We start from the raw sequence: 27,676 nt of genomic DNA on the forward strand, positions 1-27,676 counted from the left end.
ATTAATCGGATAAAATGGCTCGTGCCGAAACCGTGTTTCGCATGTAAATTTCACAAGATACAAGTGTGTCCTATAAAAAGAATAAATAAATAAAGAATGCGTAATAAAACCCCTTAGAAAAAATCGATTTAGTTAAAATTGAAAGACTCGTTCACGGTTAAAATCCGCGTAGTGTTTCACGCGACAATTTTCTTTAAAACGTATTATAAAAAAAAAGACTTCAGCTTGCAAAATGTGTCATATTTGAAGCTCTTAAACGCACGGTGACCCTTTTATTCCCTTACGGTCAAATATATTGGCAGGCACGAAAACGACATTGCTTGAATTAACGCTTAATTCGTTTCTACACGAATGCATCCGTATCCTGCACCAGCATTTAATTTGAGACTCAAGATGTCTACAAGCCAGAGAAGATTTCGATAATCAATTAAAACAATATACAATTTTCTAAGAATATTTGCTACGAAATGGTGCTGCACAAATACCGAGCATTCGTGTCTCTACCATCTATCGCAAACGATCCTATTTTTTTCTGTAAATTTTTTTAAATTCTAGGCAATTAAACCGTGGGAATTATCCTAAAAAATTGCCACCACCTCCAGCCATTTCGTTCACGGCACTGACCTCTCCTTGAACGTGGTCCTCGAAGGTCACAGCTTCATCGTCTTCGACAGAAGTGGTCCCATTCGATTCCACTGCTCCTTCACCTCCCTGATTGCTTTTCTCCTGATTTTCGGATGACGCTTGCCCTGAAACGAGTAATACGTACTTAATTAATTCATCAGGCTGTACCGAAGACCACACAGTGGTCATAACGAAGAAAAAAGCAAGGAATATTTATTTATTTGCAATTTAGTATGAGTTTTATATCATTTTACGATCTAGTCGTTCAAAATCGCGCCAAACGACAGTATAGCCATCTCGCGGTCAAAAGACCGAACTAAAATTCCGACCTCCGTACAGCGCACCACCGGGAAAACGCCCAAGTTTGTCCTCAAATTAGTTCCAGCTGTTGCCGCTAGATGGCGACAGCAAGTGTCGGTAACAAATAGTACATGGCGCCATCTACGGCAAAACGCCCAAGCTTGTTGTCAAATTAGTTCGAACTTTCGCACCTAGATGGCGACAGCAAGTGTCGGTAACAATTCGTAAATGGCGCCATCTACGGCAAAACGCCCAAGCTTGTTGTCAAATTAGTTCCAACTGTCGAAGGTAGATGGCGCCATTTATCGATTTTTTTTTTAGCGGCGCCATCTAGCGTCGAGAGTAGACACTAGTTTCACTACAAACTTGGACGGTTTGCCGTAGATGGCGCCATGTACTATTTGTTACCGACACTTGCTGTCGCCATCTAGGTGCGAAAGTTCGAACTAATTTGACAACAAGCTTGGGCGTTTTGCCGTAGATGGCGCCATGTACTATTTGTTACCGACACTTACTGTCGCCATCTAGCGGCAACAGCTGGAACTAATTTGAGGACAAACTTGGGCGTTTTCCCGGTGGTGCGCTGTACGGAGGTCGGGATTTTAGTTCGGTCTTTTGACCGCGAGATGGCTATACTGTCGTTTGGCACGATTTTGAACGGACTGGATCATAAAATTATGTGAAACTCGTATTAAATTCCAAATAAATAAATATTCTTAGCGTTTTTCGTTAGTTTGACTACTATACGGTCTTATGTACTGTTCGATGAAGTAATACAATTATGTAACAGTGCTTCAATTGCATTGCTTAATTAGTATATGTATATAGCAATGGGATAGTGATCCCTTGTAACAAAGTTTCTAAGCAAACATAGCTCGCCAGTTATATTAATTTTATATGTAAAATACTATATTACACCAACCTTGACCAAGATCTCGAGCTTTGCTGTGGTAGGAGTACTCGCGTGCGTTCGAAAGACCAGCGATAACGCATGCACTTATGGCACTTCGACTAAGATTCATTGCCGATGAGTCGTACCATTCATTGCTGTCCGGGTCGTAACACTCTGCGTATGCGATCGTCGAGGAACCTGATTGTTTTCATACGCAATTAGACCTCTGTTATTAATTGTTCACTCGAGTAAATTATACGTGAGAATCAGTTCGACAGATTTAATTTGCTCGAACGATGTTTAAATCCAGGGTTGACGAAGTAAATATTCGATTTTTCGATTGGAATTTGGAGTTTAAATGGAGATACTGTAACCAATATTTTATCGAGCGATTAGTTTACCATTGAATCCACCTACGACGAAAATCATGTTGTCCAGAATGACCGTGGCGAAGTTGCTCCTAGGACAGAACATTTCTGGCACAGCGTGCCAGTCCTCTGAGTGATTCGGATTGTAACGTTCCCCTACGGCCAGGGAAGATCGATATTGTAACGAGACGTTAAATTTTACGCAGGAGAGCATTCCTGGACGATAGGATTCGAACGAGCAATTCCTACGCGACAGTAAGCGCTCGAGGGGCATTTCTCTATAATAAATGGAACTCGTAATTTACTGTAATTTAGTAATGCAGCGATGGAGAACTTCATATGGACAACTCATAGATACATTAATTTATAATACAAAGTTCCAGGTAAATATCGATCTTATGCTAATAGGATGATTAATGCTTATCCCAAACAAAAGATAGTTAAATTCAGTAAAATCTTGTCAAAGAACTCGACTAATTTACCCACGTTTCATTTAAACGTTGAGTCGATGGGACTCATGGGAAGCAAACAGGTGAACCAAAGACCCGAATCCGATCTTTCAGGTGGTAGATAATCGATTAATTACCAGAACTGAGCCTGGTGAGTCCGTCGAATCCTCCCAGAGCGTAGAGACTGTGGCGAAATGCAACCAGCGACACACCGGATCGGGGATTGATCATCGGATGAATGTAACTCCATTGATTGGTCTCCACGTCAAAGACCTCTGCGGAATTCAGAACTTCGCGGCCGTTGAAACCGCCGACGATATAAATCTTGTCCTGCAGGGCTGCAGCGCTGGCGTCTGACCTCTGTTGATGCATCGGAGGTATCATCTCCCATTGATTCCTCTGCGGCTCGTATCGTTCGCCGGAGCTCATCCTTGTGCGGCCGTTGAAGCCGCCGAGAGCGTAAACCTTCCCTCCTAATTGCGAAACGATTCGTTTTAAACGACGTTCGCGCGTCGCGCATTCGTTGCGCCCATTAAACGAGTCAGAACATTCTAATATTTTCTCGTTAAACTTCGACACTGTGTGCAGGGAGGCTCGATCTCGAATAGGGTGCAAAAGGCTTCCTCGTGAGTCGAGGTTTTATATTGTAACCGGCCACGTTCTTGCACGATTCTGTCGTGACCCTAGAGTCTGAAAAAACGAACAAGTCCTGCAAGAAGATGGCCATTATTCGAAGTCTGGTGTCCAGAGTTCTCAAGACATCGTACAAGAAGATGGCTACGTTGTTCATACAGCCGACAGCAAATTAAATATCCCCGGGATACTGAATCTACATATATCCAGTCTTGTAACAGCGGTGTTCCCCCTATCCCCGGAGGCTCACCATGAGTACAAACGCTGACGTAACACCTGGCGTGATACATGCACGCTCGTTCACGCCACTCCTTGGTGAGCGGATCGAAGCATCTGACCGTGTTGAAGTGCTGGTTGCCGTCGAAGCCGCCGATCATGTAGATGAGATTGTTCAGAGCGCAGATTCCGTGGTAGGCCCTCGGCGTTGCGTCCGTGCTCACTGATAGAAACCATCTGTCAGCTCTGGAGTTCACATCACACACCATCCCGGTGAATCTCGGCGCCCAATCACGGTTCTCGCCGCGGGAAATCGTTAACGCGGCGTTCGTAAATCGGTACAACAACGCGATAACCACTAATTCAACGCGGATAGTCGGTAGAACATTGCTCGAGCACCTCGTGTCGTAGGTCTCCGCGAAGTTCGTCGGCGAACCGGCGCTCCAGCCACCGATGACGAAGAGGATCTCGTAGGGGATACGCGGCCTAGCTAGAGGGTTCTTCAGGTCGACCTCACCGACGCCTTGCCTTGCCTCCTGCTCGCTCAAGTACGCGTTCGCCTGGATGACCACTTGCTGGCATTGCTTGGGAGATCGGGGACGATAAGGTGAGGGAACGAAAAACTGAGAATATACTGATAAGCTACAAAATGGAGGATGGAGGACAGTTTGTGGTAAAAAGTACTTACCGGAGAAAACTCGCGATGCATAAAGAATGTATATTATAAAAATACTTGGAAATAAATATCATAAATAAGAAAATAGTTTGAAGTAAAAGGAAGAGGGATATTAAAGCAGAGCATAGAAGCGAGAACAAGAAAAGGTGGTTGAAAAAAGGGGTTCTTGAGAAAGGAATTTATGAATTTTAATTAAAAGCTGAAAGACGTAGGGTGTGAAAAATAGGTAGAAATGGAGTTGAAACGTCGATTGAACGCAAGGCCATCCTTTTTGTTCGGCTAGCGGATAATCGAGCGTCGCGAACACTCACTTCATCCTCCTCGACGAGCCTCCACGCGAGAACACTGTTCGTGAAAAACGGGTAGCTCATCAAACCGTAGCGCACGCATTTCAAGAGTCTCGGTAAACAGGCCTTTCTTTCTTCGACGTTGTGCTCCGTCCAGGTTTTAACGGCCTCGAAAACTATTTCCTCGCTTTTAACGTTCAGCTCGTCGTCACGTAGTATCGCCTCGAGTTCGTCGCTGGTGAGCTCTTTGAATTCCGTGCTCTCTTGCAGTATCCGCTTAAAGTGATGACGAATGTACTTGCGGCCCTTCTCTTCCAGGTCGTGGCAGAAATAGTGACGGGCGAATTTAAAGATACCTAAGTTGACACAATTCAGCAGTCTCGCCACGAAATGCTACCATTTGCACGGAATGTGATATTTTTTTGTTTATAACACCATGGAACGCGAGTAGTTGGCCTGTCTGAAAATCGCGATTGAATTCTTCGGGTCGGTACGAGTAGAAAAATCTTTTTCCATTTTATAGTGTGATGCTACGCAAAATGATTAAGGACTTTTGGATCCCTTTTTGTCGTGGGGAATTGATTTTATACAAACTTCATATTTTTATTAGCAATATCAGGCTCGTAGAGTCGCGATTAGTCTGGTAGCCCAACGACTCGTACGTTATACAGGTATACAGGTACGTTATATACGTATAGTATTATTTATACAGAACAAAATTTCACGCATCGAGTTTTACGGGAAGGTATCGACACGCATTACCTAAGCAATTCTCGGGTCTCAGCTCCTGCAGGAGAAACTGGCAGCAGAACTGGACGACGCCGAGGACCTCGAATTGATCAGCCAGGGGTAGCAATTGCTCCACGTTGTCCGCGTTGACGCTGCACGTGCCAGTGTAAGCGTAATCGAGAATCAGACTGAAAATTTCGCCGGGAACGGAATCGATGGCGACCTCGGTTGTCTCTGTCTTCCCGCCTTTCAAGCTGTCGGTGAAGAGCGCCTTGAAGTACGGACTGACGGCGGACAAAATTGCACGATGCACTGGGAAAACGTTGTCCCTGGCGCACCTGATCGCACCGTCGCACAGCTGCTGGTTCGCCCTGATATATTTATTTCACAGATTTATCGAATACAGTACGCAAAGTAATAAATTACTCGGTGTGAAAGAGTTATTCTTCTAAGCGATATTAACAGATTCGCGATCGGCGTTCGCGACGGAATTCTTCAGCTTAAATGAACGAAAGAAAACGTACAGAACGTTGTACGCGTACGCGATAAATTAAAACATCCTATGGGAGATCCCCAGCGTTGGTGGGGGGCGCGTGCGAATGCATGGGGAGAGACGTTTACAGACCTGAGCTCGGCCCAGACCACGGGGAATTCAACGAGGGCGTAATTAGACGGTAGACACATGCATTTTCTGACTCTGGTCGCCTGCTTCCTGGTGCACTGCATCAGTTTCGTAGCGGAAACGACGGCCCGCGACATTCGGCTGCGAAAGAGCTTCCTAAACTTCATCCTGCCGCGGCCGTCCATCGCCTTGTGGCCAAACGAAGCGATCCTCGCGCCGTTGGCCACCACGAGCAATTACTTCGCCCACCACCTGACGTCGAACCTTTCGATTCTGTCACCGTTCCGTCCGATCCTACGTCCTCGTATTTGTTCTGGTTATCAGTGCGAGTCCCGGTGCACCGGAGGTTCGCAGCCATGACAGAGGAAGGCCGAAACTTTCAACTGACGGCTACACCGAGCGATCGAGAGCAAAAGTCATCGATCCTCGGCCAGCTTCCGATCTCTCGATGAAAACAATTCGTTTGACGGGGGTAACACTCTCTACTCTTCGATAATTTAGGTTGATCATTTAATTCTGAGCTGAGAAATTCTTTTTTTAATTGTTTTTTTTTTTATGTTGTAGAGGAGAGGTTTAGTGGAGGTGGGTTTGGAGTTTCGAGGACTTTGCGTTTCCTAAAAACTCTGCTCCAAATCGGCGATCACTGGCGACAGGGCGGGGTCGAAAGGGTTGCTGGTGGGTGTCGGAATCGGGACCGCGAAACAAAACTCCACGAAGGTTAAGGGCTGTCCGAGGAGGGAGGGCACGCTGACGGCATTCACGCACACGATGTGGCACGCAAACGCGAACGGGCCACCCGCACGTAAAAGTCACGTGGCACGCAACCGCGCCAATCAATATCGGGCAGCCTGTGGGGTTGGGTGCGTTCCATCGCGAGGCAGTGAAAACCGTCGGTGCAGCGAGCCAGTGCGTCCGCGGCCGTCAACCACACCTTGTCAGGGTAGCTTGCTCGCGAGGGCACACACGGCAGACACACACCCTCTCGCCGTTAACCCCGAGCAACACCCTCTCGAAGAGTCGTCGTGTGCGTTGGACTCGTTTCGCTTTCGTCGCGGTCTGCCTGTTGCTAGACGCTTGGGGATTCGTCGGGGAGCTGCGATCGAAGGTACGACACCGGAAACCGGGGGATCTTCCGAAAGGAGACACGACCCTGAACCTATTTCCGTTCCCTGGCTGAAAATAAACCGCGACTCGGGAGCGGAGTGCCACTGGAGAGTTTTCGATTCGGGGATTCGGATCGATGGGGATTTCTTGGGATCGGTTGTCTCGATGGTGGTCAGGATGATGTGTAAACTAGTGGAAAAACGATGGACGAAGAGATTGTGGTGAAGTTTCGACTACCTGGCGAGACTGTACAGTTGAAAACAGGAAAATATGATTTGGGAATTGTGGGAAATTTTGTTGATATTAAGGGTGCGAAGATCTATAACACCTGGCTCGGTAGGTAGCGGTTCTTAAAGCCAGCGACCCCTGGATGGGAGCTCTCGCAACATTGTTGAGGTACATTCCAGTGAGTAGAAGAGTTGCTTTTTCCTCTTTTGTTGTTCGGTCTCTAGAGGCCAAAGCAGGCGCTTCCGATTGAATGGTCTTGCTAACCAAGGGCAATCTTCGTAGCCCCTGGCAGTGTGGTCACGGATGCTTCTGTTTACAGTGTTTAATTCACCCATGCTATTGTAACGCCCGTACTGCACAGTGGGGAGTCCTGGAGACAGCGTACAGACTGGGAGGGAATGCCACTGAATGGGAATTCTTGACCAAGGCTGTTCCTTTGCGTCGAGATCATTCTTCGTAGCTCCTTATTTTACATTTAATTTAATGATGCATTGTGGTCAGAGACAATGGCCGTAGGAACGCTTTCAAGTGCCTGATGAGTACAGGTGGCCTTAGGGGTGCAAAGGGTTAAAATATTTGAAAAAGTTGTTTAAGATAGCATTGCTGTCGTAAGAGGGTAATATGGATTTCCCTCAGATCGCCCAGGGGCATTCTTTGTAGCTCCTCATGGCAGGAACGTGTGTGACGTTGGCGTGGGTGATTCAGGGCTCTCATAGAAACTATAGGTCCTCGATTAACGCGTTGAATGCCTTGTCACTCGAATTCGAGTGACGCTCACGGCTCACAGGGAGCCACGTCACTCGACTACGATTGACGTTCGTGTTTACTCTGTTGGGAATTCTATTAGTTGGATTATCTGCTCATCCAGAACTGCATATGTTCTTCTTGTGCATATTATATTCAAATTATTAAAAATTTAGTAAAAAATACTCGTTGCTGTTAGAGGTGACAATTCTAACCATATTCTTCTTTTTCATTTCGTGAGAAAGAACCACCCTTGTACAAGTTCGTGCAGGTGTTCGGCTATGTCTAGAATATCTCTGAAGATTATCCTTAACCAGGTACAATTTTCAGAAAGATGAAATTCGAGTCTATGTTAAAAAATTCTCTTTCTCTAATTAAACGAAACTACCCCTTAGGTTTAAAACCCGGTGTATCCTAAATTCATGGGAGCCAAAGTGGCTGGATACCGTTTCCTCCCGAGGGCTCGAAGTAGTGACCACCCTACTGTGCCTTCTAAGCCTTCCGGAGGTGACCAGCAATGCTTAGACTCTAAGCCTTAGAGTATCTCAGAGTCGCTCGATAGCCAGAGACTGTCTTCTTCGAGACTGTCTGCAGACGTGGCTTCGCCACTTTGGGGATTTTTCATGGAACCCCTCGAGTTTTCCCTCGTGCGAGGTGGTGGGTGCGCTCGATGGTGGTCGAGTATTTTCGAGGAGCGTAGGTGAGAGTCGAGAGATGCGTGGCAGCCAACGGCGTACAGTTCTTGGTGATATCGAGCGATCGGAGCGTCGTGAATTTTTTAGATCGGCTCTTTTTGATGCACACCGAGGGAAACGTGTTCCTCCGGTTTATCTACGGCTGCCAGACACGAGCTTGGGGGATGCGGTGTCACTGCCGGCTGCAATATTAAACGAAGCTGCGTGATGCTGTTTCGCGAAGGGTGATTCCGTGCGAGAGTATTTCAAATGCTCTCTCTCTCTCTCTTTGGTCGTGTGGAATCCACGACCCTCGTACTTTTTCCACGGGAAGCGTATCTCCTGCTTCGACTACTCTTTCTTCTTTCGAATTCGAGCGTCGCAGAAAACGTTGGCGTTGAAACAGAAACGCGGATTTAAACAAATTTCAGAATCTTATTTTTTTTGTTTATCTTTACGAATCGTCGGACGTTAGGACAGGAGGGGTCCTGGGCTTAAAATAATATATACACGATAGACGATTCGATAATAACTTCGTAAAAAGTAAGATGCGACTATGCGTCGAAGCAATTATTTTCAGATCTCGTGTTCGACGATCGTAACAGCGCAACCCCTGCGCAACAACAGCGGTAATCAACAGAATACATTTCCATTATATAAATCACGCAAAGATAACATCTATGATTCACGGGAAAACAGTAGGAATAATCGATCCTTGGGCAAACAGTGTTCCACGTGCACGAAAGAGCATTGAAATCTTGACTAAGCCATCGATTGTGTTATCTTCGGTACCGTTAACGATGTAAGCTATTTATAGCTGAAAAAATTCATACAATTGGACAAAGCATGCACGAATATGTCTACAAAATTTGAACCTGCTACGTCCGTTAGATTTTCCCTGAAAAAATCTGAAACGTTGCGTCGTTTGATTCGTACGATCTCGAGCCGTGATTTCTGAATGGGGTCGTCGCATTTATGGCAAAACGAGCGAAGCGGAGGAGCGATGACGTAGTCGGGAAGTTGCAAGAAGGCTCGTAGACACAGCATGACGGGAGCCTGGCGTCGAAGCGTGTGGTAAACGACGCTTTCGGAGCGGATTCAGTGAGTCATGCGCCGCGTCGAGCATCGTCTCTTTTATTTCCAAGCGAGCATCCCCATCGACGTTGGGAAGCCGAGTACGAAATGGTTATAACGAGACGGTGAAATTCGATTTCGCCCGCCCTACTGATCACACGTCGCCGCCAGACCGTAAATTGCTTAGACGCGGATTTCCAAACGGACACGAAACGAGCGCGACCCTTCCGGCTTAAACCACAAGGGTTGAAAAGATTTCAAAAATATCTGTTTCAAACAGTTATTTAACGATCCCGCGGATTGTATAAATAGAAATTCCTCGCGAAAGGATATTTTTCGTAAAAGTAAGTGTGTGTGCTTGCACTTGTATGAAATTTTTCAGTGATATCTGCGTAATCGTGGAAAGTGTAATAAGTGATAATAAGTTTCGTAAGACGCTTTTCATGTCTTCGATTTCTCTAATTAATATGTTTTCGACTAAACGTGGTTCCACGCGTTTTGTGTTCGCAGACGAAAAGTTGACGAGGGTCTAACGAAAATGGACGTAAATGGGCGAGTTGCCCTGGTGACGGGTGCCGCTTCCGGTATCGGAAAATCGTGTGCTATAGAATTGTTAAACCAAGGCGCGAAGGTGAGTGAAAGAGGAAACCTTCTCTTTTATATTTTCCTCGTATCTTTTGCTATAAATAAAGATATGTTCCATAAAACATCAACGTCGATGAAATCCTCTTGATAAGGGATCTAGGAGAACATTAACGACCATAATTAAATTTCACGTATCCTCCTTAAGGATATACCCTTGGCTTAGTGTGTCGCTCCATAAATGCTTCAACGCGTCGTGTTCGAAAATAGCTAGCTTATATTTAAGTCTCTCCCTGTCGGGAAGGAAGTTTTATCGCTCTTTCTGATCGATTTCTGTTGAATAAAAAATTACTTGTTAACAATATAACACCGTGTATACAAATAACGAACGTGTCCATTTATTTATGTTCTTTTTGATCGTTTGCAAGGTGTCTGTGTGCGACACCGACTTAGACGGAGGCGAGAAACTGGTGGAAGCCTTGTCAACGGAGCATGGAAAGGATTATGTAATTTTCTGTCAGTGCGACGTCACCGATTATTCACAATTCGAGGGTACGAACGTTTAAAGTAATTATTGGCGCGATCGTTAGTAAAAATGCATCTACGGCTATCGTAATCAATTTGTTCGTTTTGACTTGCAGAGTCGTTTCAAACGACAATCGCGACCTTCGGTCACATCGACATCGTCATCAACAATGCTGCGATCATGAACGATCGGTTTTGGGAGCTGGAAGTCGACATCAACGTCGTAAGCATTCATCTTCGATTTATTTATTAATTTTGTTGTGATACAGGGAAGCTTGAACTCGATATAAAAAAAAAATTATAAATAAAATAAATATTATTTTCAAGAATGTCGCGATTGGTTTACATTTCAAAGTGGAAGAATTACATATTTTTATAAATTTCCCATTTATAAGATTTCAAATCCTCTAATTTCTAATTGTTTTAGCAGTTTTTTATTTAGTCGATTGCATATATTGTCTTAATGATTTTAAAACTCGTTGTTTCAGAACGGCGTGATCCGCGGAACTTTGCTGGCTCAGCGATTTATGGGAACCGACAGGGGTGGTCGCGGTGGGATCGTGGTTAATATCGGAAGCGATGTCAGCATCAATCCCTACGCCAGTGTTCCAATATATTCCGCCACTAAAGCAGCCATCGTCAATTTCACCAGAGCGTTCGGGGTAAGCCTGTCAACATCTAAATTAAAAGAGAATTTACTGTAAATGAATGTCTTTTCACAAAGGCTTTAGAATATCATCCTCGAATAAAACACAAATAATATGGAATGCAAGATTATATTCCCATCGTTAACTATTTAACTATCGTCAAAAATTAATTTTTAGTTATTACACCCAATAGATATAAAGTCATGGAACATTTTCTTACGATTCATTTTCTTTCTTCATTCAGAATTTTTCTTCATTCTTCATTTCCTCGATAAGAATTGTTGTTTTTGTTTGCTATAGCATCAGTACCACGTGGACTTAAGCGGCGTGAAAGTCATGGCGTTGTGCCCAAGCGAAAGTAAATTGGTACGGGACGTCAGAAAAAAGCTGCTCTGGGCTCGATACGAGGACGCCTGGCGTCGTGACGTAGCCAGCTCGGTTCCACAAGGGTAACTATAATGAAATCAAATATAATAAAATTATATAAATGATAAATTCAAAGCTTTTTTTTTTATTAAAATACTATATGGATTTGCTTCATGATATAGTTACTATAAGTTAATATTTTGTATGAAAATCAGTACCAACGCAATGTACAAACCCAAACATGTTTGTTATCTAACTTATCACATAAGTCATGTGACACTGTTTGTCTAGCTTATCATATTATTTATGTAACACTTTATTCTCAGACGAATTCGCTTGTAACAGATGCGTGATAGCAATTACTTGATTGTCGCAGATCTTACCACGTAAATAATTTCGTCGAAATTCTTTGATTTCCAGGCCAGAGCATGTGGCGAAGGCACTGCTCCACATCCTGAACACTGGCAAAAGCGGAAGCATTTGGATGATCGAGGAGGATCAGCCACCGCACGAGATCAATTTCCCGAAATACTAAGAATCCTAATGCCACGATTCGCGTGGATCCTCCCTCGCTTGAATACGAATAACTATGCCGTACCATAACTGCGAATGTACCTCTATTATAGTCCTGAACTACAGCGACGAGGGACCTTCGCGAACCTGAAGGGTTCAGAAAGTTTTCAAACATCCGTTCTGGATTTATTCTAGGAGAAGGGGTAGTTTCACCCTGTTCCACTAATAAAGTCTCACGAGGACTTTCTTTCGATGACTCAATATTTTCTGAACCTTCAGGTTTGCGAATATCCCTTGCAAGACTGCCCTGCAGCAGTCCCGGAAGTGTAAACCCATCCTAAGGGAAGCATCTCACGACGTACCAAAGAAAAATGGGGAGAAGGGATAATTTGTTGGCACGAACACTTTTTTGTACATTGTTCCATTACATTTAAAGGAGAAGTTAGTTCGATGGAGGTCGCAAACTTAATGATTAATTAAACGCGTCAGTAAAAGTGTTAAAGTTATTGCATTCGTTACGTGTGTGATCTCCGAGGAAATAACGATATCCTTAAACTTTCACTCGAATCTGTCTTAGCTAGTACTCGTACTCCTTCGGATTCTATTTTCCTTTGAAAGTCACCGTGTTGAGTAGGGCTAGAAAAGTCAAAGGGGTCGTCCGACGAGTAGTGGCACGAATGACGGTGAGAAAACACACATTTGCAATCTAAAAAACTGACACCGCGGATTAAGAGTTAAGAAATCATTAAACGAGGTTCCACACTTATTAATAGGGGCTCCTTGGATCGTATTCAACTTGCACACGACCCCCAAAAGTGGGGGAAGTCCTCCGAACTTTGGGACACGCGTTAAACGACCCTGTTTTACGCGTTCTCGCAAGTTTCTATTAGAGGTGAGCAAAATTTTGTTCGAATAAAAAATTAAATCAAACACACAGCTATCTACACGTGACATTTATTCGATCGAATAGTTACTTGGACAAGTATCTATTCATTCAATTTAAATCTTAATTCAACCTTTAATCGATCTTTTTAAAGGTTGTTCACCTTTTATTCTTGTACTTGCGTCTGGAACAAAAATTCTGCCCACCTCTGGCTCACGGTTACTTGTAAAATCTAAGACTTTTTCCTAGATAGCGACACGAAGTGTTCTATGATACACTTAACGGAAAGATAACGACGAATTTTTTATACTTTTCGTATGGATTTGAACCAATGTTTTCTAAATTTTTTAATACTACTCTAAGTATAGCGTTTTTCCGACAATAGAGCAAGAAATGCTTAGCGTCGATGTCGAACTTCTACTGCCACCTTTTCAACTGAAAACGAGTAATTAATATTTGAAATTCGGACGGCTCAAGTCGTGTAATTTGATACTTGATTTGTCGTACTCTATTGGCAGAAGAAGGGAGAGCTTTTTAAAGTTGGGGAGCTTCGATTTCGAGAAGCGTCGACTGCCAACTTGCAGGTGATTTCAAGCCGAACTCAGAGTACCGCAATACAATTTAAGGCAATTTATTAAGAATATTAATTTTAAAAACGTCATTCGCTTTACCTTCCACTTCATCGAACTTGTCTAAAATTCCGTGAAAGTTTCATGTATTTTTCGAATGCAAAGTAACCGAGTATTTTAAACAAAACAAAAATCTCAATTTTCTAATCGCAGTTTAATTCTTAAACTGTCTATATACGTAGCGCACACTGCAGTATTTTAACTCGAGAATAGTATTTTTGGAAGCTATAAATTCAAATCAGGTAGAATTCATTCCATCCACGAAACTTTTCGACGCACACCGGTCCTCGTAATTTTTAGCGTTTTGTCTATAATTTCGAAGACTGCGAAAGAAACCATGTGAACGATTCAATTTTCACCGATCAACGAAAAGAGAAACGACGAAACGATTCTATTTCTTCGAGAACAAGGGAAAAAAGGAAGTAAATCGATGAGAACGAGCCGAAGATTTGTTCTGAGACAACAGTGTTACCGTGCTCGTAATTTTTGATAAGAACTTTTAAACGGTGATTCGACCAAAGGGAGAGAAAAGAAAGAAAGTTAGGCTTAGATATGCGGTGTCGAGGTCTAAACTCGGTGTCTTCGACGCGCGAAACACAATTATTCTACATTTTAATCGTCCATTCTTCGATCGAAAGACCCCGAGCCTCTCGTTGCGAGTGTTTATTTGTCGCTCGTCGATGAACGAGCGTCAGCGGGTTCGATTAGCGATTAGAATTTCGATTTACTTTCCGAACGAGCAACGTGAGCGTTTACGGGGGCTCGTAATCGAAGGACTATCGCACACTCGAATATAAACAATGCGTACTCTCAAACGGCGGCACGGTCGATAGCTAGTGGAAATTGTTGGTTTTGTTATGATTTGCTCGGAAAATGTATGTTGCAAGCCTAGCTAATATAGTGCATAGCTTTTTAAAAAAAAGGAGAGAATGTATATTTATTTACCCTTGTCCTGTTCTAAGGTACTTTCGTCTATCGTCCTGTTTTAGAAATAACGGAGATCGCTTTCATTAACAGGAGAAACAAAAGTCGACTAGTTTCACAGATCAAAATTCTCGTTTCACGTTAGACTCTCCGAGTTTTCCTTCTTCCGAGACTTTTCGCTTGATGAATAATGTGAACAAGGTGTTGCTGGCTGCAGCAATGTATTGCGTAACGTTGCTCCTGCAGCCCGTACAAATTATGCTTCGTTACTTAGTCGATCGTTTGACTGGAGAGCAAAAATCAACGTGTAATTGCAGACCGACTGACAAAGAAAACTTCAATTATCCGTCACTCGGTGAACATTTTTCAAATTCTCGATTTCTGGTGTGTCATTGCGTTCTCTGGTTCGAAGTCGTCTCACCTCGACTGCAACGTTGGGAAATACACGTATAATAGTTTCCAGCGAAATGTTAACGCGATACCTAACCTCGCTCGTCTCCAACCTTCTCAATAGTCCAAGGTAAGCTACTCGAACTCGATACTTCGTTTTAGACATAACTGTTCGATACCCTGCCTGTTTTTCAATTTACTCGGTAAACCGGAAGCGCAGCACGCAACGCCCCTTTGCAATTCGTGTTTGTAGTCGTTTGAATATTTACTTCGCAGGTTTTCGATAAAATCATTTTTTGAAAGTACCCCCCACGTATTATTGTGAAATAAATTTTATTTTTCACAAGCCAACCGAGTTTCTTCTCCCTCAGAGGTCTGACGAAACTCAAATCATGCCAGTTTCACGTGACCAGCACGATGCGAAAGAAGAAGAAGAAGAAGAAAAAGGAGCCGGAAGGCCCCAAAATCATAAAACCCTACGACTGGTAAATATCGTACTATAGTAATAGTTGAAATGCTTAAAATTCACGAAGGGCCAGTGGTAACGATTTTGACATTTTATCGAAATGAAATCGTAGCGGTGATTCGCCTAAACCAATTCTGGATCCTTCGTGCAAAGTGGCCATCGTGATAGGCGGTTCCGATGGTTTTGGTTTTGCGGCTGCTGATCATCTATTGTGTAAAGGGGCACGAGTTAGTATCTCCTCTATTTGTAATATTCCGCGAAAAATTCTAACTTCTGTCCTAATTCGTTTAAATTACCCAGGGTGTCGTGATCGCGGATAATGACGTCGATCAAGGTCGAATGGCGGCGCAGAGGCTCTGCAATTCCTATGGAAAGAATCGCGTGCAATTTTTCGAATACGACGCGAACAATCCTTGCCAATTGGAAGGTTAATACATAAATTCGCATTGCTACATTAATATTTGGAGAACGAACGTTGAAATAAGAATAGGAGATACTTGTTTATAATAATTGGGAATATTCGCAGCTACTTTGAGTCAGGCACATTGCAAGTACAAGCAGATACACATACTTTTCAATGATTCCGACAAGGAACGGTTTCCATCGGAATGCAACGCCACGAGGAAGAAGGAGGTACGCCGTAACAGTTAATAATAAAACTATAGATATCAAGCCTGTGAGGCTCGATATTAAACCTGAGAATATATTTAGTAGAAATTGAAAGCATTTGTAGTATAAAATTTTACAGAACTACATATCCAAAGCTACCAGGGCGGGCCTGAAAATTTTGGGGAAGAACCATGGCGGTCCTGGAGGGATAATAGTGAACTGCGCGAGTATTCTCGGATTCATGGGCTGGCCGAAGGATCCGTTCCCTGTTTACTGCAAGAAGGAACCAGCTATAGAAGTCACGATGGATTTCGCGGTATTTAAAATTAATTTACTTAAACTGAAACTCACTTCGCATCGAGCATCTTGTGTATATTTCTATCCCATCGAAGGAGAAGTTCAGTGTGGAGGAAACTGGAGTGCGTTTCGTCGCCCTTTGCCCGACTAATAAACAATTCTGCGATATAGGACTACCAGATTTCCCAGACCCAATCCCTCGCGATCGACTCAGAGACATGCCACCTTGTATACCAACCCCGTGAGTGAAATTACTTATCAAGTTAAGCTTCGCTTGCATTAACAAAAATAGGAATTTAAATGATCGCTACTAGCCGAGTGAAAAATTAAATTAATATAGTAAATTAAAAGTAAAAATTGATTGAAAGGGAGGTACTTTTTTTACAGGAAAGGTCAAATCAGGTCAGCTTTGGGCCACGTAATAGCGTGGGCGAAAAGCGGAAGCACGTGGGTGGTCGAACCGGCGATCAGCGTTCACGAAATCCCTCGATTGATTCATTTCCCTCTGAAGGAAGGCGAGAAAATCGATCCGAAAATCTATGGAAGTCAAGTAAAGTCATTTCTCTGTCGTTATTATACAGGGTAGAGTAGTAGAAGAGTACCGTGTCAATTTAAGCTCTGTGAGGCCAAACCGAAACCACCACTCATCGATGTCTCCAAAAACCCTAAGATCGATACTACCAAAAACTGCTCACCATCGAAGCAAACTAACTGTGGACCAACGAAGAAAAAATGAAGAGACTCGAACTCGTAAAACAAGCTGACAAATAGTATATATCTTCGAATAAAAAATGATAGTTCCTTTGATAACCTTTTTTTACCTAGATAACACGTTCTCCTTACGTAGTTTCCATCAAGCTCTTCATCGTTTGTGTTTGCTGTCCGCTCAAGTTCCTATCAGAGATCGATTTTTACAAACAATGTACGTTGCTAAGGGCGAGGATAAAAATTAAACTGACGTGCGAGAAGAATTGAAAAATAATATTATCGTAAGCTAATCATTTTAGTTTGCGAGATAAAAGTTGACGCGATAAGGAAAAGCCAGCTTGTGGTCGCAAGATTAACATGGAAACCTCATTTTTCCTGGTTCTATTGTAATAAATACACGTTTAAGATGTCTTAAAACTGTACAATAAACCTTTGATTTATTATTAAAAATATTACAAGGTCACTTCAAGTTTTGGAAATTTATAAAAATTCGTGGAACGTCTTCGCGAATCGCTTGTTCCCTTTTCTTTAATCCTGTCCGCGATCTCCCTAATCGTTTATCTTGTTCCTGAAGCAGAGCGGGGATAACTATTCATCCTTAGTTGTGTCGGTCACTCCACGCCATTCCATCTTTAGAATATAAACGAAGGCTTTCCTTAAACCTTATTTAAATCGCTACTAGCGCTTGCGAAAACTCGAAGCCTCTACTTTCTGCCTTTATCGCGATTTTGTTTATAGTTATTAATAAAATTAACGTGCTTGAATGCAAGGACTAAAATTAAATAAACGACAAAATCCATTCTGCAGATCAAAATTTGTAGCGTCATCTGTGTCACTGTTTCAATTGAATTTTATCTGTCAACGAAGATGAAAGTGAAAGACAAGACTGTGGTAATCACTGGTGGAGCGAATGGTATCGGCTTTAATACCGTTAAGGAACTGTTACGTTACAATGCCAAGGTAATTTCTATGTGTCTGAAGAATATCTGTGTACAGTTGGACACCTTTCTGTTCCAAACTGGACAGCAATTATTTAGTGTACCCTAAATATGTTCACTGAAAGTGAAACATTATTCGAGTCTATAGTAAGAAACATTATCTTTATTTGGCGATAAAAATTTGTATATCTTGTCGAACGAATGGCTAACAATGTGTCGTTCCTAAAATTGTACAATATTACAAACGAGTGATAAAATGAATAATGTGAGAAATTAGCAATTTCCTAACGCAACACGCATCTATCAACACTGATAAAGTAAACTAGTCTTTTCATCTTTCATATGGAGATTACATATATATTAGAAGTTACAATTGAACTACAGTACTACTGTTGTTTTTTCAGTGTGTGGCCATCTTGGATTTGCCAAATTCGAACGCAGAAGACGCGGTTAAGGAGTTGGAGAAACAATTTGGCAATAATCGCGCTATTTTCTTCGTCTGTGACGTCACGAGCCAAGCTCTAGTCAATTGTAAGTAGCGAAACATTGATTATTATTTGCAAAATTCAGTGCGGAAATTAATTTACAAATTCGTTTCAACAGCTGCCTTTAAAGAGGTGGTTGAAAAACTTGGACATATTGACATTCTGATTAACAATGCAGGAATTGCGGATGAGTTGAAATGGGAAACCATGATCAACGTTAATGTTGTAAGTTAAAGTCATTCAGTTCCTCTGTGATTAATTGGTGGATAATTCAAGCTCGTATAATCGAATGAAATGATAAATTAATTTTCGCTTTAGATTGGGGTCGTTCGCACGACTCTCGCTGGCATCGAGTCGATGAGCAAACATAACGGCGGCAAGGGTGGTACAATCGTGAACATTTCGTCTGTAGCTGGTCTCTCACCTACGCGTTTCATACCCATGTATTGTGCAACCAAGTATGCTATCGTTGGATTCACTACCAGTCTTAAGGTAAAACAGACGATTATAAATTCCATTCGATATCTTCATGCAAATTTCGACTTCCAGTCCAGCTACAATAAAACTGGTATTCGCATGCTGCTGATGTGTCCAAGCATGACCAACACTGCAATGACTAGAAACACCCATAGAGCGGGCCTCCTGTCTTTCGTCGACAAAGAAGGAATCAACGAGCAGCTGAAAACGACTACCTGGCAATCGTGAGTGATTCGACAAACGTGATATCGAGTGACAAATATCAATTATTAATTATTCTGAACAGAGCCGAGCACGTGGCCAAGGGGATAGTCGAATTAATTGAAAAAGGAGAAAATGGCGCGGTCTGTGTCGTCCAAAACGGGGCGCCACCCTATCTCGTCAACATACCATCGGCCTATGAACTGGAGAAACTTAAATTGTAAAATACTATCATACATTATAATACGTTTAAAATAAAATGTGACCTCCATATACTACCATGAATGATTATTACATACACTTAAGCGGTCAAATCTATCTAGCGTCGTCGTCAGACGAACGAAACGATTGTATTTTTTATAATAGCAAGGACAACACTTCTGAAATAACGATATTCGCACATCAGATTCCCATTCGAATGATTCTCGGACCAGTGTCTGCAACGCAAATCGGTAATTCAATAAACGTACAGAAATAAACGGCCTCCTCTGCACACGGTCGCCAGCCTCCGGCTGTGGCGAATTTTTTTCCGCGATCGGCGTAAATTCGATCCTGTTTACCCACGGATCCGCGATCGAGTTGCCCACCGGGTTAGACGCGGGACATTTAATCTCGTACGATCGATACTCGATTTCTCGAGTTTCATGCGAACAACGGTCCATCGTCGACTGCTTCGCGGAATATATTTGTGACCCGACCGTCCGCGGGAACGCCACGAAACCGTGGTTGAATTCGCGCCGATCCTGAAGAAAACGGAAGACCTAACGGATCGAGGCTCGATCACCTCGATCGATCATGAACATCGAGGGCAAAGTGGCCCTCGTCACCGGAGGGGCGAACGGAATTGGCTTCAGCACCGCTCGGGAGCTTCTTCGAAAGAAGGCAAAGGTACTTTTATTGATGTTACGAATTGCTTGTCGACCTCAGAGATTTTATAGAGATACGCCTAACCACGGATTCACGCGATGCACCACAAATGAATAAACACAGAAAATAGTTGGAATTTATGATTTCTGTTCGACTTTCAGGCAGTAGCATTGCTGGACTTGGCAGATTCCGGGGGCGAAAGCGCGGCCGCCAATCTGATCGAGGAGTTTGGGAAGGATCGAGCTACTTTCATCGTCTGCGATGTCTCCAAGAACGAGCAGTTGGAAGGTGGTTGCCGTTTTACTAGTCACAGAATTTCGTTCTCGACAGATAATTTTTGTGGTTTTTACTCTTTCTATTCAATGATAGTATTAGGAAAGGTCTAGATTTATTCGATCGATATTTATAGAGGCGTTCAAGAAAGTTATCGACACATACGAAACCCTGGATGTCGTCGTAAACAACGCTGGCATCATGGATGACGCAGATTGGGATGTTATGGTCGACATTAATTATGTAAGCGACTCGACATTATGTTACTCAACGCGTTATAAAAAACAAAAGTATGCTAATTATGATCTTTGGATAATAATTAAATTATGTAATGAATACTTACAATTGTAAAATAATGCGGATGGTAATGTAACGTAAAACGTATGGAATCAATGAGTGGTAATAGTCATTAATATTTAATGTGAATAAAAAAGAATAGTAATTAAATAAAATTGCTTAGTTGTTTGGAGCTGTTTTATAATTCTAAATGGGCTTCTAACAAGACAAGATAATAAAATCATACTACCACTTTTGAACGACCAATATTTTATACCAAAAACGATCTGTTTCGTGTTAGAAAGGCGTGGTTCAAGGTACGATTTTGGGATTGCACAGCATGGGAAAATATAAAGGAGGCAACGGCGGTGCCATAGTGAACATGTCATCGGTGTGTGGCATCGATGGAATTCTGCTAGCACCGATCTACGGAGGAACAATGCACGCGATTGTTGGGCTCACTCGATCTCTAAAGGTAAACAGAACTTACGATTCGTAATTGTGTATATTAAAACAAAAAAGCGATAAATTTCTTCGCGAAAAGCTAGTATAAAAAGAAACGAAATGGCGTCTCGAATGTGTCTGATATGGTTAAAGAGACTTTTGTTTTTCAACTTGAAGGCTAACGGATGCGATAAGCGCTTCTCTTTTTAGGTATTATCGTATGACTGATGTGTGCTAAACATAAATTTCGTCAATAGAGACTTTCTTAGCGTCGACTCCGAAAAAAATTATCTTGACTCCACATAATTTCGAGATTACGTCCGGTTCATAGCTTGCCATAATTGGTACGACGCGACGGCAGGTCAGTCATCCAAACGTCGATAGCCCAAAATTATTATACCAATTTAGACACCGAGTCGTCGACATTTTCAAATTTACTTCATTGATGCGACTATTAACAGTTCCGTACGAACTCGACAGCATTTCTATGAGAAAACCGGCATTCGAATGTTGACGATATGCCCTGGCCTGACCACCACGACTATGGCATCCAAGTTCATGTCTAGTAAAGAGTACGCAATGGATCTCCTCGACGAAGAAATGGCGGCATTCGCGATGACCAACTTGAAAAAACAACCGTAAGCAAGAAAAGTCGTTCCCGTTATTCCTCTTGGTTAATACGTTCAGCTAATCAAAGTCGAAAGTCGATCAACCATTTAAGATGATGATATATAATTGCGGTTTGTTTTGCTCTTCGAGTGAACACGATACGTGACAAGCAGTCACACCACCTCGAGAAAGATTATCTTCGACGTTACATTCAACTTCTTGCCGCGATTATAATAATTATTACATCAAACATATCTGGGACTTCAGTTTATTTTTTCAAGAAAAAATTTGTCCTCTCTTCGGTGGCTTCATTCTACAACGATGGTGAACATGAACATTTATATAAATAATAAAATACTACAGTAAATGTTTTCAGTGTTTTTTACTATAACTATTTTGTCCTCACTATCGTTGCAGAATAGAGTCGTTTATCAATGTTAACATTTATATTGTTTTATTTGTACCTGTCAACAGACCGGAACACGTGGCGAACGCCATCATCGAACTGATCGAGAAAGGAGAGAACGGGGCAATTTTTGTCGTCGAAAACAACGAACCCCCGTACGCCATTGAATTGCCAAATTACACCACCTTGAAGACCACTGCATGAAGATCGTGAAAAACCGTCGAAAAACAAAGAAGGAGATGGAAATAATCGTATTTTTACAATTATACATGTAAATCTATTGAATAGAACGAAGTGATCTTAGAAAATATTTCTATTGTTAAATGAAACTACTGAATAGTATACTTGAGGACTATGTAACGAAATAAACAAAAGTAAAAGTAACACATATCGTGTAATATTATTCAAACCGATGGTTTCGACGCATTTCACTTCAAGGCTTTACTAAACCTTTGACATAGGTGACCATTGACATCCGTGCATCGAGTTTCTTTTCTCTTAGACTTTGGCCTCCTTGCTCACGCGCGTGAGATCAATGTACACAACAATCTATAAGTATTAGAAACAAAATATTAGCTAAAATCATGCACTCATATTGTCTATGTACGTAAATCTATCGTTTGATTGCTTGCAAAGGTATATAGCACACCTGAATAATAACAATCAAAAAGTGTCTTCGAGCATAGTCATTAGGATTTCGTCCTTCAACAAATCAGAGATTTCGTTCAACAGTTTATCCGTCGAATTTGAATATTCACTGCTCGTATACCGAGTCGTACAAACTTTTCTGCATCATTGAATATATAAACTGCATTACAAATATGTCTTTTTCTGCTTATATATTCACTATTCTTCGTACTTCGCCTATTTAACGGTCCAGTGTCTCTTCCTTCCTCGAATCGAATGTGGTGGTACTGTCGTTGATTCGACATTCTGACAGGGTTACAGACCATGGACAACATTAAGAACAAGATTATCTTGATCACGGGAGCTGCTTCGGGACTTGGATACTGCTTTGCCCAGAAACTCCTGGAAAATGGGGCGAAGGTGACAAATAAGATAGTGTTGGTGTACTGATGTTTCCGTGCAATTTTACGTTTGATGAAATCCTCAGACTATCGCGATTCTCGACTTGCCAACGTCGCCTGGTCAGACGTCGGCAACCACCCTGGAAAAGGAGTACGGTAAAGGCAAAGCGACGTTCTTCCCTTGTGATGTTTCAGTCACCAAAGATTTCGAAGGTACTGGATGCGCTCTTCAACGTTTACGAGCTGCGAGAATAAAGATTTCGCTGTCTGCTTGCAGAAGCGTTCAAGAAGGTTGTGAGCATCTTCAACGGCATCGACGTTGTCATCAACAACGCTGGCATGTATAACGAATTGAATTGGGAGAGAACTGTTCGTGTGAATATTGTGAGTAGAACATGGCGGAGTAGTAAAGTGACACGATATGTTGAAAAATAATTCGCCACTCTCTGGTTACATACCGCCATTACTGCTTTATACATTCAATACGAAACAATTTCAATTGAATTTTCAGGGTGGCGTGATCCACGGGACCTTGCTCGCCATGGATCACATGAGTAAACACAAAGGTGGCAAAGGCGGAACTGTTGTGAATATTTCATCAGTCGCGGGTTACACGCCCGTGGGTGTAAGTCCAGTGTACTGTTGCACCAAATATGGCGTCATGGCATTCAGTCGGAGCCTGCTGGTAAATATCTCCTCAAATTCTACCTCCTTGCCACCTTGAATTTCGTCTATTCGCTTGCCCTCGCAGGAGAACTACGACAAAACTGACGTTCGCTTAATGGTGGTATGTCCTGGACTCACGGACACAAATATCCTAGACAGTATGCTGACGACTTCGCTCGATTTGATCGACTTTCCCAAATATTTGGATCAGCTTAGGGACCACAAGTCCCAAACGTGAGTAAATGAGTTTTTATCCGTCAGAGGTACCGTTGCGCCGAAATAGGAAGTAGACGAATCCTACTCCATCTTTTTTGTCTCGTGATCAACTTGGTTTTACTTTTCCGTGGGGGAAAATGCTTCATCCACGTCCACCTGTTATTTTTATTTCATCAGGGTCGATAACGTGGGCCGTGCTATGGTCAGTATAATTCAGAAAGGCAAGAACGGGTCTGTTTGGGTTAGCGAATTTGAAGAACCACCCTACGCCATCGAGTTCCCTCCTGTCGAGAAAGTGGAACTCGGGCTAGATATGTAAAGATAACTCATTTAGGTCAATAATATCTCGTTTGTATGATACGCATGTATAATAATAAAGTACTTATTTAGTGAAACTGTGTTTGTAAAATTCAACTGGTGTTAATAAACATTCTTCGAGCACCGATTCCTCATTTGGATGTCTGAAATATAATTTATTGCCGCACTAAGGAATGTTTATGCATTCGTGGAAAATGGAAATGCGGGATAATTTACAAAATACAAATGGAAAAATATACACAATATCAAGAACGGTGTACGTCTAATAGCGTTTAGAAGATAAGGCATGAAATATACATTTGTATACAAATTCTTTTTCTGTATCTATGAAAATACAAATTGCATAAACGTCCACTGTTTATTTATTACCTCGTCTGTCTCTATTGCAATTTGCAATAGGCAAGCGACGTTAACGTGCCCAACAAACGGAGACATTCGTATCCATACCGAGTAAACATTGTACAATGACGATATACGTAACGACAAACACAACGATAAGATTTATTTACGCCTTATCTTGGAAATTACAAAAATATTTATATCAAGAGTCTATAGTCGAAAACTCTTACTTAATTTATTGCTACGTGAAAGAAAGAGAACGAGACACATTTTATCTAAAATGAGGAGATAAGGAGTTTATGTAATTTCTTCGGCACCAGATATTTCGATTCAGTTATGGTTCACCTATCCATTGGTGCTCACTGTCTCAACAAGAACTGACGATACAGCTGTTGCTAACATTGTGAGTTAATCAAGTGTTCTACGATCGTTGATTTTTTAACCTGTACTTTTTTTCCGATGCACTGAAAATATATGATATACTTTGGACGACATAGGGTTTCCATTGAATTCCACAGAAATACTTCTTTTTTAAAAAAAAAAAAACCCTTGCAAAATCATCCCTCGTATATCTACTGAAATATGAGTATTAATTTTCAGTGACATTGTAACATTTGTTGATATAGTAATACTTCACATCCATATTTCAAAATGACATTCTTAAATTTTTTATGGAAAATGATGCACAGACCATGGACAACATTAAGAACAAGACCGCTTTGATCACCGGGGGTGCCAGCGGGCTCGGTTTCGTGTACGCGGATAAATTGCTGCAAAATGGAGCGAAGGTGAATTTTCAAGACACATTAGATGAATTTCTTGTAATTTTTCAGATATTAATCTCGACGCAATTTTTAGATCGTTGCCATTCTGGACCTGAGCACCTCGCCTGGTCAAACGTCGGCGGCCACCTTGGAAAAGAAGCACGGAAAAGGGAAAGCCATCTTCTTGCCTTGCGACGTAACCAACGCCCAACAATTCGAACGTACCTATCACGTTATTATTTATGAACTGAACCAGTAACTATTTGCACAATCGAGTAACCGATTATTCTAGGGGGTAGTCTGGCAATTTTATTTTCGGTAGCAGTTTCTTAACGATTCCAGTCCTAAAACGATTACCCTTTTATATAGAAAGCTTCAAGAAGGTCGTGGACATCGTCAAAAACATAGATATTGTTATTAACAATGCTGGCATGATAGATGACACTAAATGGGAGCAGACTGTCCGACTAAATCTTGTAAGTACTCGAGAGCGCTGACACTGGACACGATTTGACAAACGATTATTCATTTTTCAATCGTTTCGCTTCGTCTCAAAAATGTCACGCGCAGGATAAAAAAAGAAATTCATACTTATTTTCGTTAGCAATACAAATACTTTGGAAATTGTAAATAAAAGAAAACCTATCACAAGAAAGAAAAATAGAACTACTGCAAAATGTAGTACTTACCTGTTGTCGCTTCAATTGTGCAACAAGAAATAATTTAAATTTCAGACAAGCGTGATCCAGGGATCGATTCTCACCTTGAATCATATGAATAAACGAAATGGCGGCAAAGGCGGTGTCCTAGTAAATATAGCCTCGATTGTGGGCTTCCGTATCGTACCTGAACTCCCCGTGTATTGCGCAACAAAGCATGCCATAGTCGCACTCAGTCGATGCTTGGAGGTAAATCTCGATAAACTCGTATTCGTCGATGTTCGTCCTTAGAAGCTTCTATGACCGACACTCTAGTCAAGTTCATGATTAATTAACATCTTGTATAAACAGATGTTGACTCATCTTAACTGCCATTTTAACTAATCTTACCCCAGATGTTAACTGCACTATTTTCAACACAGTTGAAAAACTCTTCTGTTTGAAATTCCTCAGGACTTCTACGACACAACAGGTATTCGTGTTCTCACGATGTGTCCTGGAGCGACGGTAACACCTTTAATCAAAGAATTAGAAAAGAAGGTATTAGATATCGTCGACGACAGGATCGACAAACTGTTGAAACTGTTACTGACCCAGCCGTGAGTGAATATTTCTTTCAATCGCGAATTTTTCAGAAAAAAAAAAAACGATGCATGGTTCACTGTCCCTTCACTTTTTGTTTTTCAGGACTGAACACGTGGGCGAGGCCATGGTCAATCTCATTCAGAAAGGTGAAAATGGAGCCTTTTGGGTCAGCGAGGAAGGACAGCCACCTTACGCCCTGGAGTTCCAGCCTCCCAAGAGGGTGGAAGTTAATCTGTGAAAGAAACTTCTCGATTACTTCAGATATCTCGATTGTACATGAATGATGAAGGTTTAAATGGGATTGGTACTATTTATACACTATACCCCTACCTTCCTTCAATACTCAATGTTTACTTGGTTGCGCAGAATATTTTGAAACTTTCCGTGGAAAGTTAATACTGTACTTAATACTTGACAGTAAAGCGTATATTTTGTAATCTATTATGTCAAAAGAAGACGAATAAACCTGATATGAAAACACAAATTGGAGAAAAAGAGACAAATTATTTGGGATGTTGCTCCTTTCGTATTTACTAGTGGTTACTGACTTTCCAGTGGTTGCTTCATATATGCATTTGCACTTTAAGACTAGCACAGCATTGTCGTTATCTTTGCGTCGCGTCGTTATCCTTGGACTTAGGTAGACCTTATGTTAATATGCAAATCGAAACATCAAAGGCGTGTTATTAAAATTGCGTTCTTGTTGTTATTGATGTTTTGATATGGTAAATTGAGTCGGAAAACTCGTATTGCTTTCGGTAAATTAAACAGAAGAGAATTGAATATCTCCTAAAGGATCTGATTCGAGCATGCTGGTTAAATTATTTATACTGTATATTTAAGAGGTATATGATACATGATAAATAACAACTCCTCAAGAAATTTGACTGAATTTCGAAATGGTACTCAATAAAAATATTTCCAAGATTTGACTATATAGAAACTTATCCCCAATTCGTCACCTGT

At 41.8% G+C, this 27,676-nt stretch overlaps 4 protein-coding genes across 6 annotated transcripts in view; 3 read left to right on the forward strand and 1 right to left on the reverse strand.

The window, feature by feature from the left end:
- Positions 1–19,535, forward strand: part of LOC128895799 (uncharacterized) — a 193,110-nt gene extending 173,575 nt beyond the window's left edge. The window contains exons 2-21 of the mRNA XM_054158726.1: positions 6,704–6,901; positions 10,131–10,251; positions 10,631–10,754; positions 10,844–10,950; positions 11,216–11,389; positions 11,675–11,823; positions 12,161–12,271; positions 15,427–15,564; positions 15,658–15,772; positions 15,846–15,972; positions 16,072–16,178; positions 16,294–16,470; positions 16,547–16,692; positions 16,839–17,001; positions 17,967–18,119; positions 18,502–18,628; positions 18,701–18,807; positions 18,901–19,074; positions 19,132–19,283; positions 19,346–19,535. Of these exons, the coding sequence (XP_054014701.1) occupies positions 10,159–10,251; positions 10,631–10,754; positions 10,844–10,950; positions 11,216–11,389; positions 11,675–11,823; positions 12,161–12,271; positions 15,427–15,564; positions 15,658–15,772; positions 15,846–15,972; positions 16,072–16,178; positions 16,294–16,470; positions 16,547–16,692; positions 16,839–17,001; positions 17,967–18,119; positions 18,502–18,628; positions 18,701–18,807; positions 18,901–19,074; positions 19,132–19,283; positions 19,346–19,484 (2,583 nt within the window). The 5' untranslated portion in view covers positions 6,704–6,901; positions 10,131–10,158 and the 3' untranslated portion in view covers positions 19,485–19,535. The remainder of the gene's footprint in view (positions 1–6,703; positions 6,902–10,130; positions 10,252–10,630; positions 10,755–10,843; positions 10,951–11,215; positions 11,390–11,674; positions 11,824–12,160; positions 12,272–15,426; positions 15,565–15,657; positions 15,773–15,845; positions 15,973–16,071; positions 16,179–16,293; positions 16,471–16,546; positions 16,693–16,838; positions 17,002–17,966; positions 18,120–18,501; positions 18,629–18,700; positions 18,808–18,900; positions 19,075–19,131; positions 19,284–19,345) is intronic.
- LOC128895798 (kelch-like protein 10) lies at positions 87–6,154 on the reverse strand. Its single transcript, XM_054158725.1, has 10 exons — positions 6,077–6,154; positions 5,800–5,984; positions 5,208–5,545; positions 4,470–4,801; positions 3,882–4,066; positions 3,517–3,728; positions 2,771–3,106; positions 2,218–2,340; positions 1,847–2,014; positions 87–749 (listed from the first exon to the last, which is right to left on the reverse strand). Exons 1-10 carry the CDS (start codon positions 6,152–6,154, stop codon positions 574–576), a joined length of 2,133 nt encoding a protein of 710 aa, XP_054014700.1. The 3' UTR covers positions 87–573.
- Positions 14,712–17,185, forward strand: LOC128895324 (15-hydroxyprostaglandin dehydrogenase [NAD(+)]-like). Of its 3 annotated transcripts, none has more exons than XM_054157826.1 (8): positions 14,712–15,209; positions 15,427–15,564; positions 15,658–15,772; positions 15,846–15,972; positions 16,072–16,178; positions 16,294–16,470; positions 16,547–16,692; positions 16,839–17,185. In XM_054157826.1, the coding sequence occupies exons 1-8, from the start codon at positions 15,157–15,159 to the stop codon at positions 17,035–17,037; spliced, it is 1,062 nt and encodes a 353-aa protein (XP_054013801.1). In that variant the 5' UTR covers positions 14,712–15,156; the 3' UTR covers positions 17,038–17,185. The 3 variants fall into 3 exon arrangements, with proteins under 3 accessions (XP_054013801.1, XP_054013802.1, XP_054013803.1); XM_054157827.1 differs by having other exon boundaries at positions 15,451–15,564; XM_054157828.1 differs by having other exon boundaries at positions 16,623–16,692; positions 16,839–17,020.
- Positions 19,536–19,910: 375 nt separating the features above from the next.
- On the forward strand, positions 19,911–27,009 carry LOC128895800 (uncharacterized). Its single transcript, XM_054158727.1, has 20 exons — positions 19,911–20,148; positions 20,289–20,415; positions 20,537–20,643; positions 20,978–21,151; positions 21,601–21,758; positions 22,204–22,333; positions 23,084–23,182; positions 23,250–23,376; positions 23,441–23,547; positions 23,675–23,848; positions 23,915–24,063; positions 24,223–24,360; positions 24,436–24,448; positions 25,037–25,105; positions 25,392–25,490; positions 25,561–25,687; positions 25,836–25,942; positions 26,201–26,374; positions 26,579–26,724; positions 26,813–27,009. The coding sequence occupies exons 1-20, from the start codon at positions 20,056–20,058 to the stop codon at positions 26,946–26,948; spliced, it is 2,454 nt and encodes an 817-aa protein (XP_054014702.1). The 5' UTR covers positions 19,911–20,055; the 3' UTR covers positions 26,949–27,009.
- Positions 27,010–27,676: the final 667 nt, after the last annotated feature.

Source organism: Hylaeus anthracinus, unplaced genomic scaffold (genome assembly GCF_026225885.1).
Source record: "Hylaeus anthracinus isolate JK02 unplaced genomic scaffold, UHH_iyHylAnth1.0_haploid 5, whole genome shotgun sequence".
NCBI lineage: Eukaryota > Metazoa > Arthropoda > Insecta > Hymenoptera > Colletidae > Hylaeus > Hylaeus anthracinus.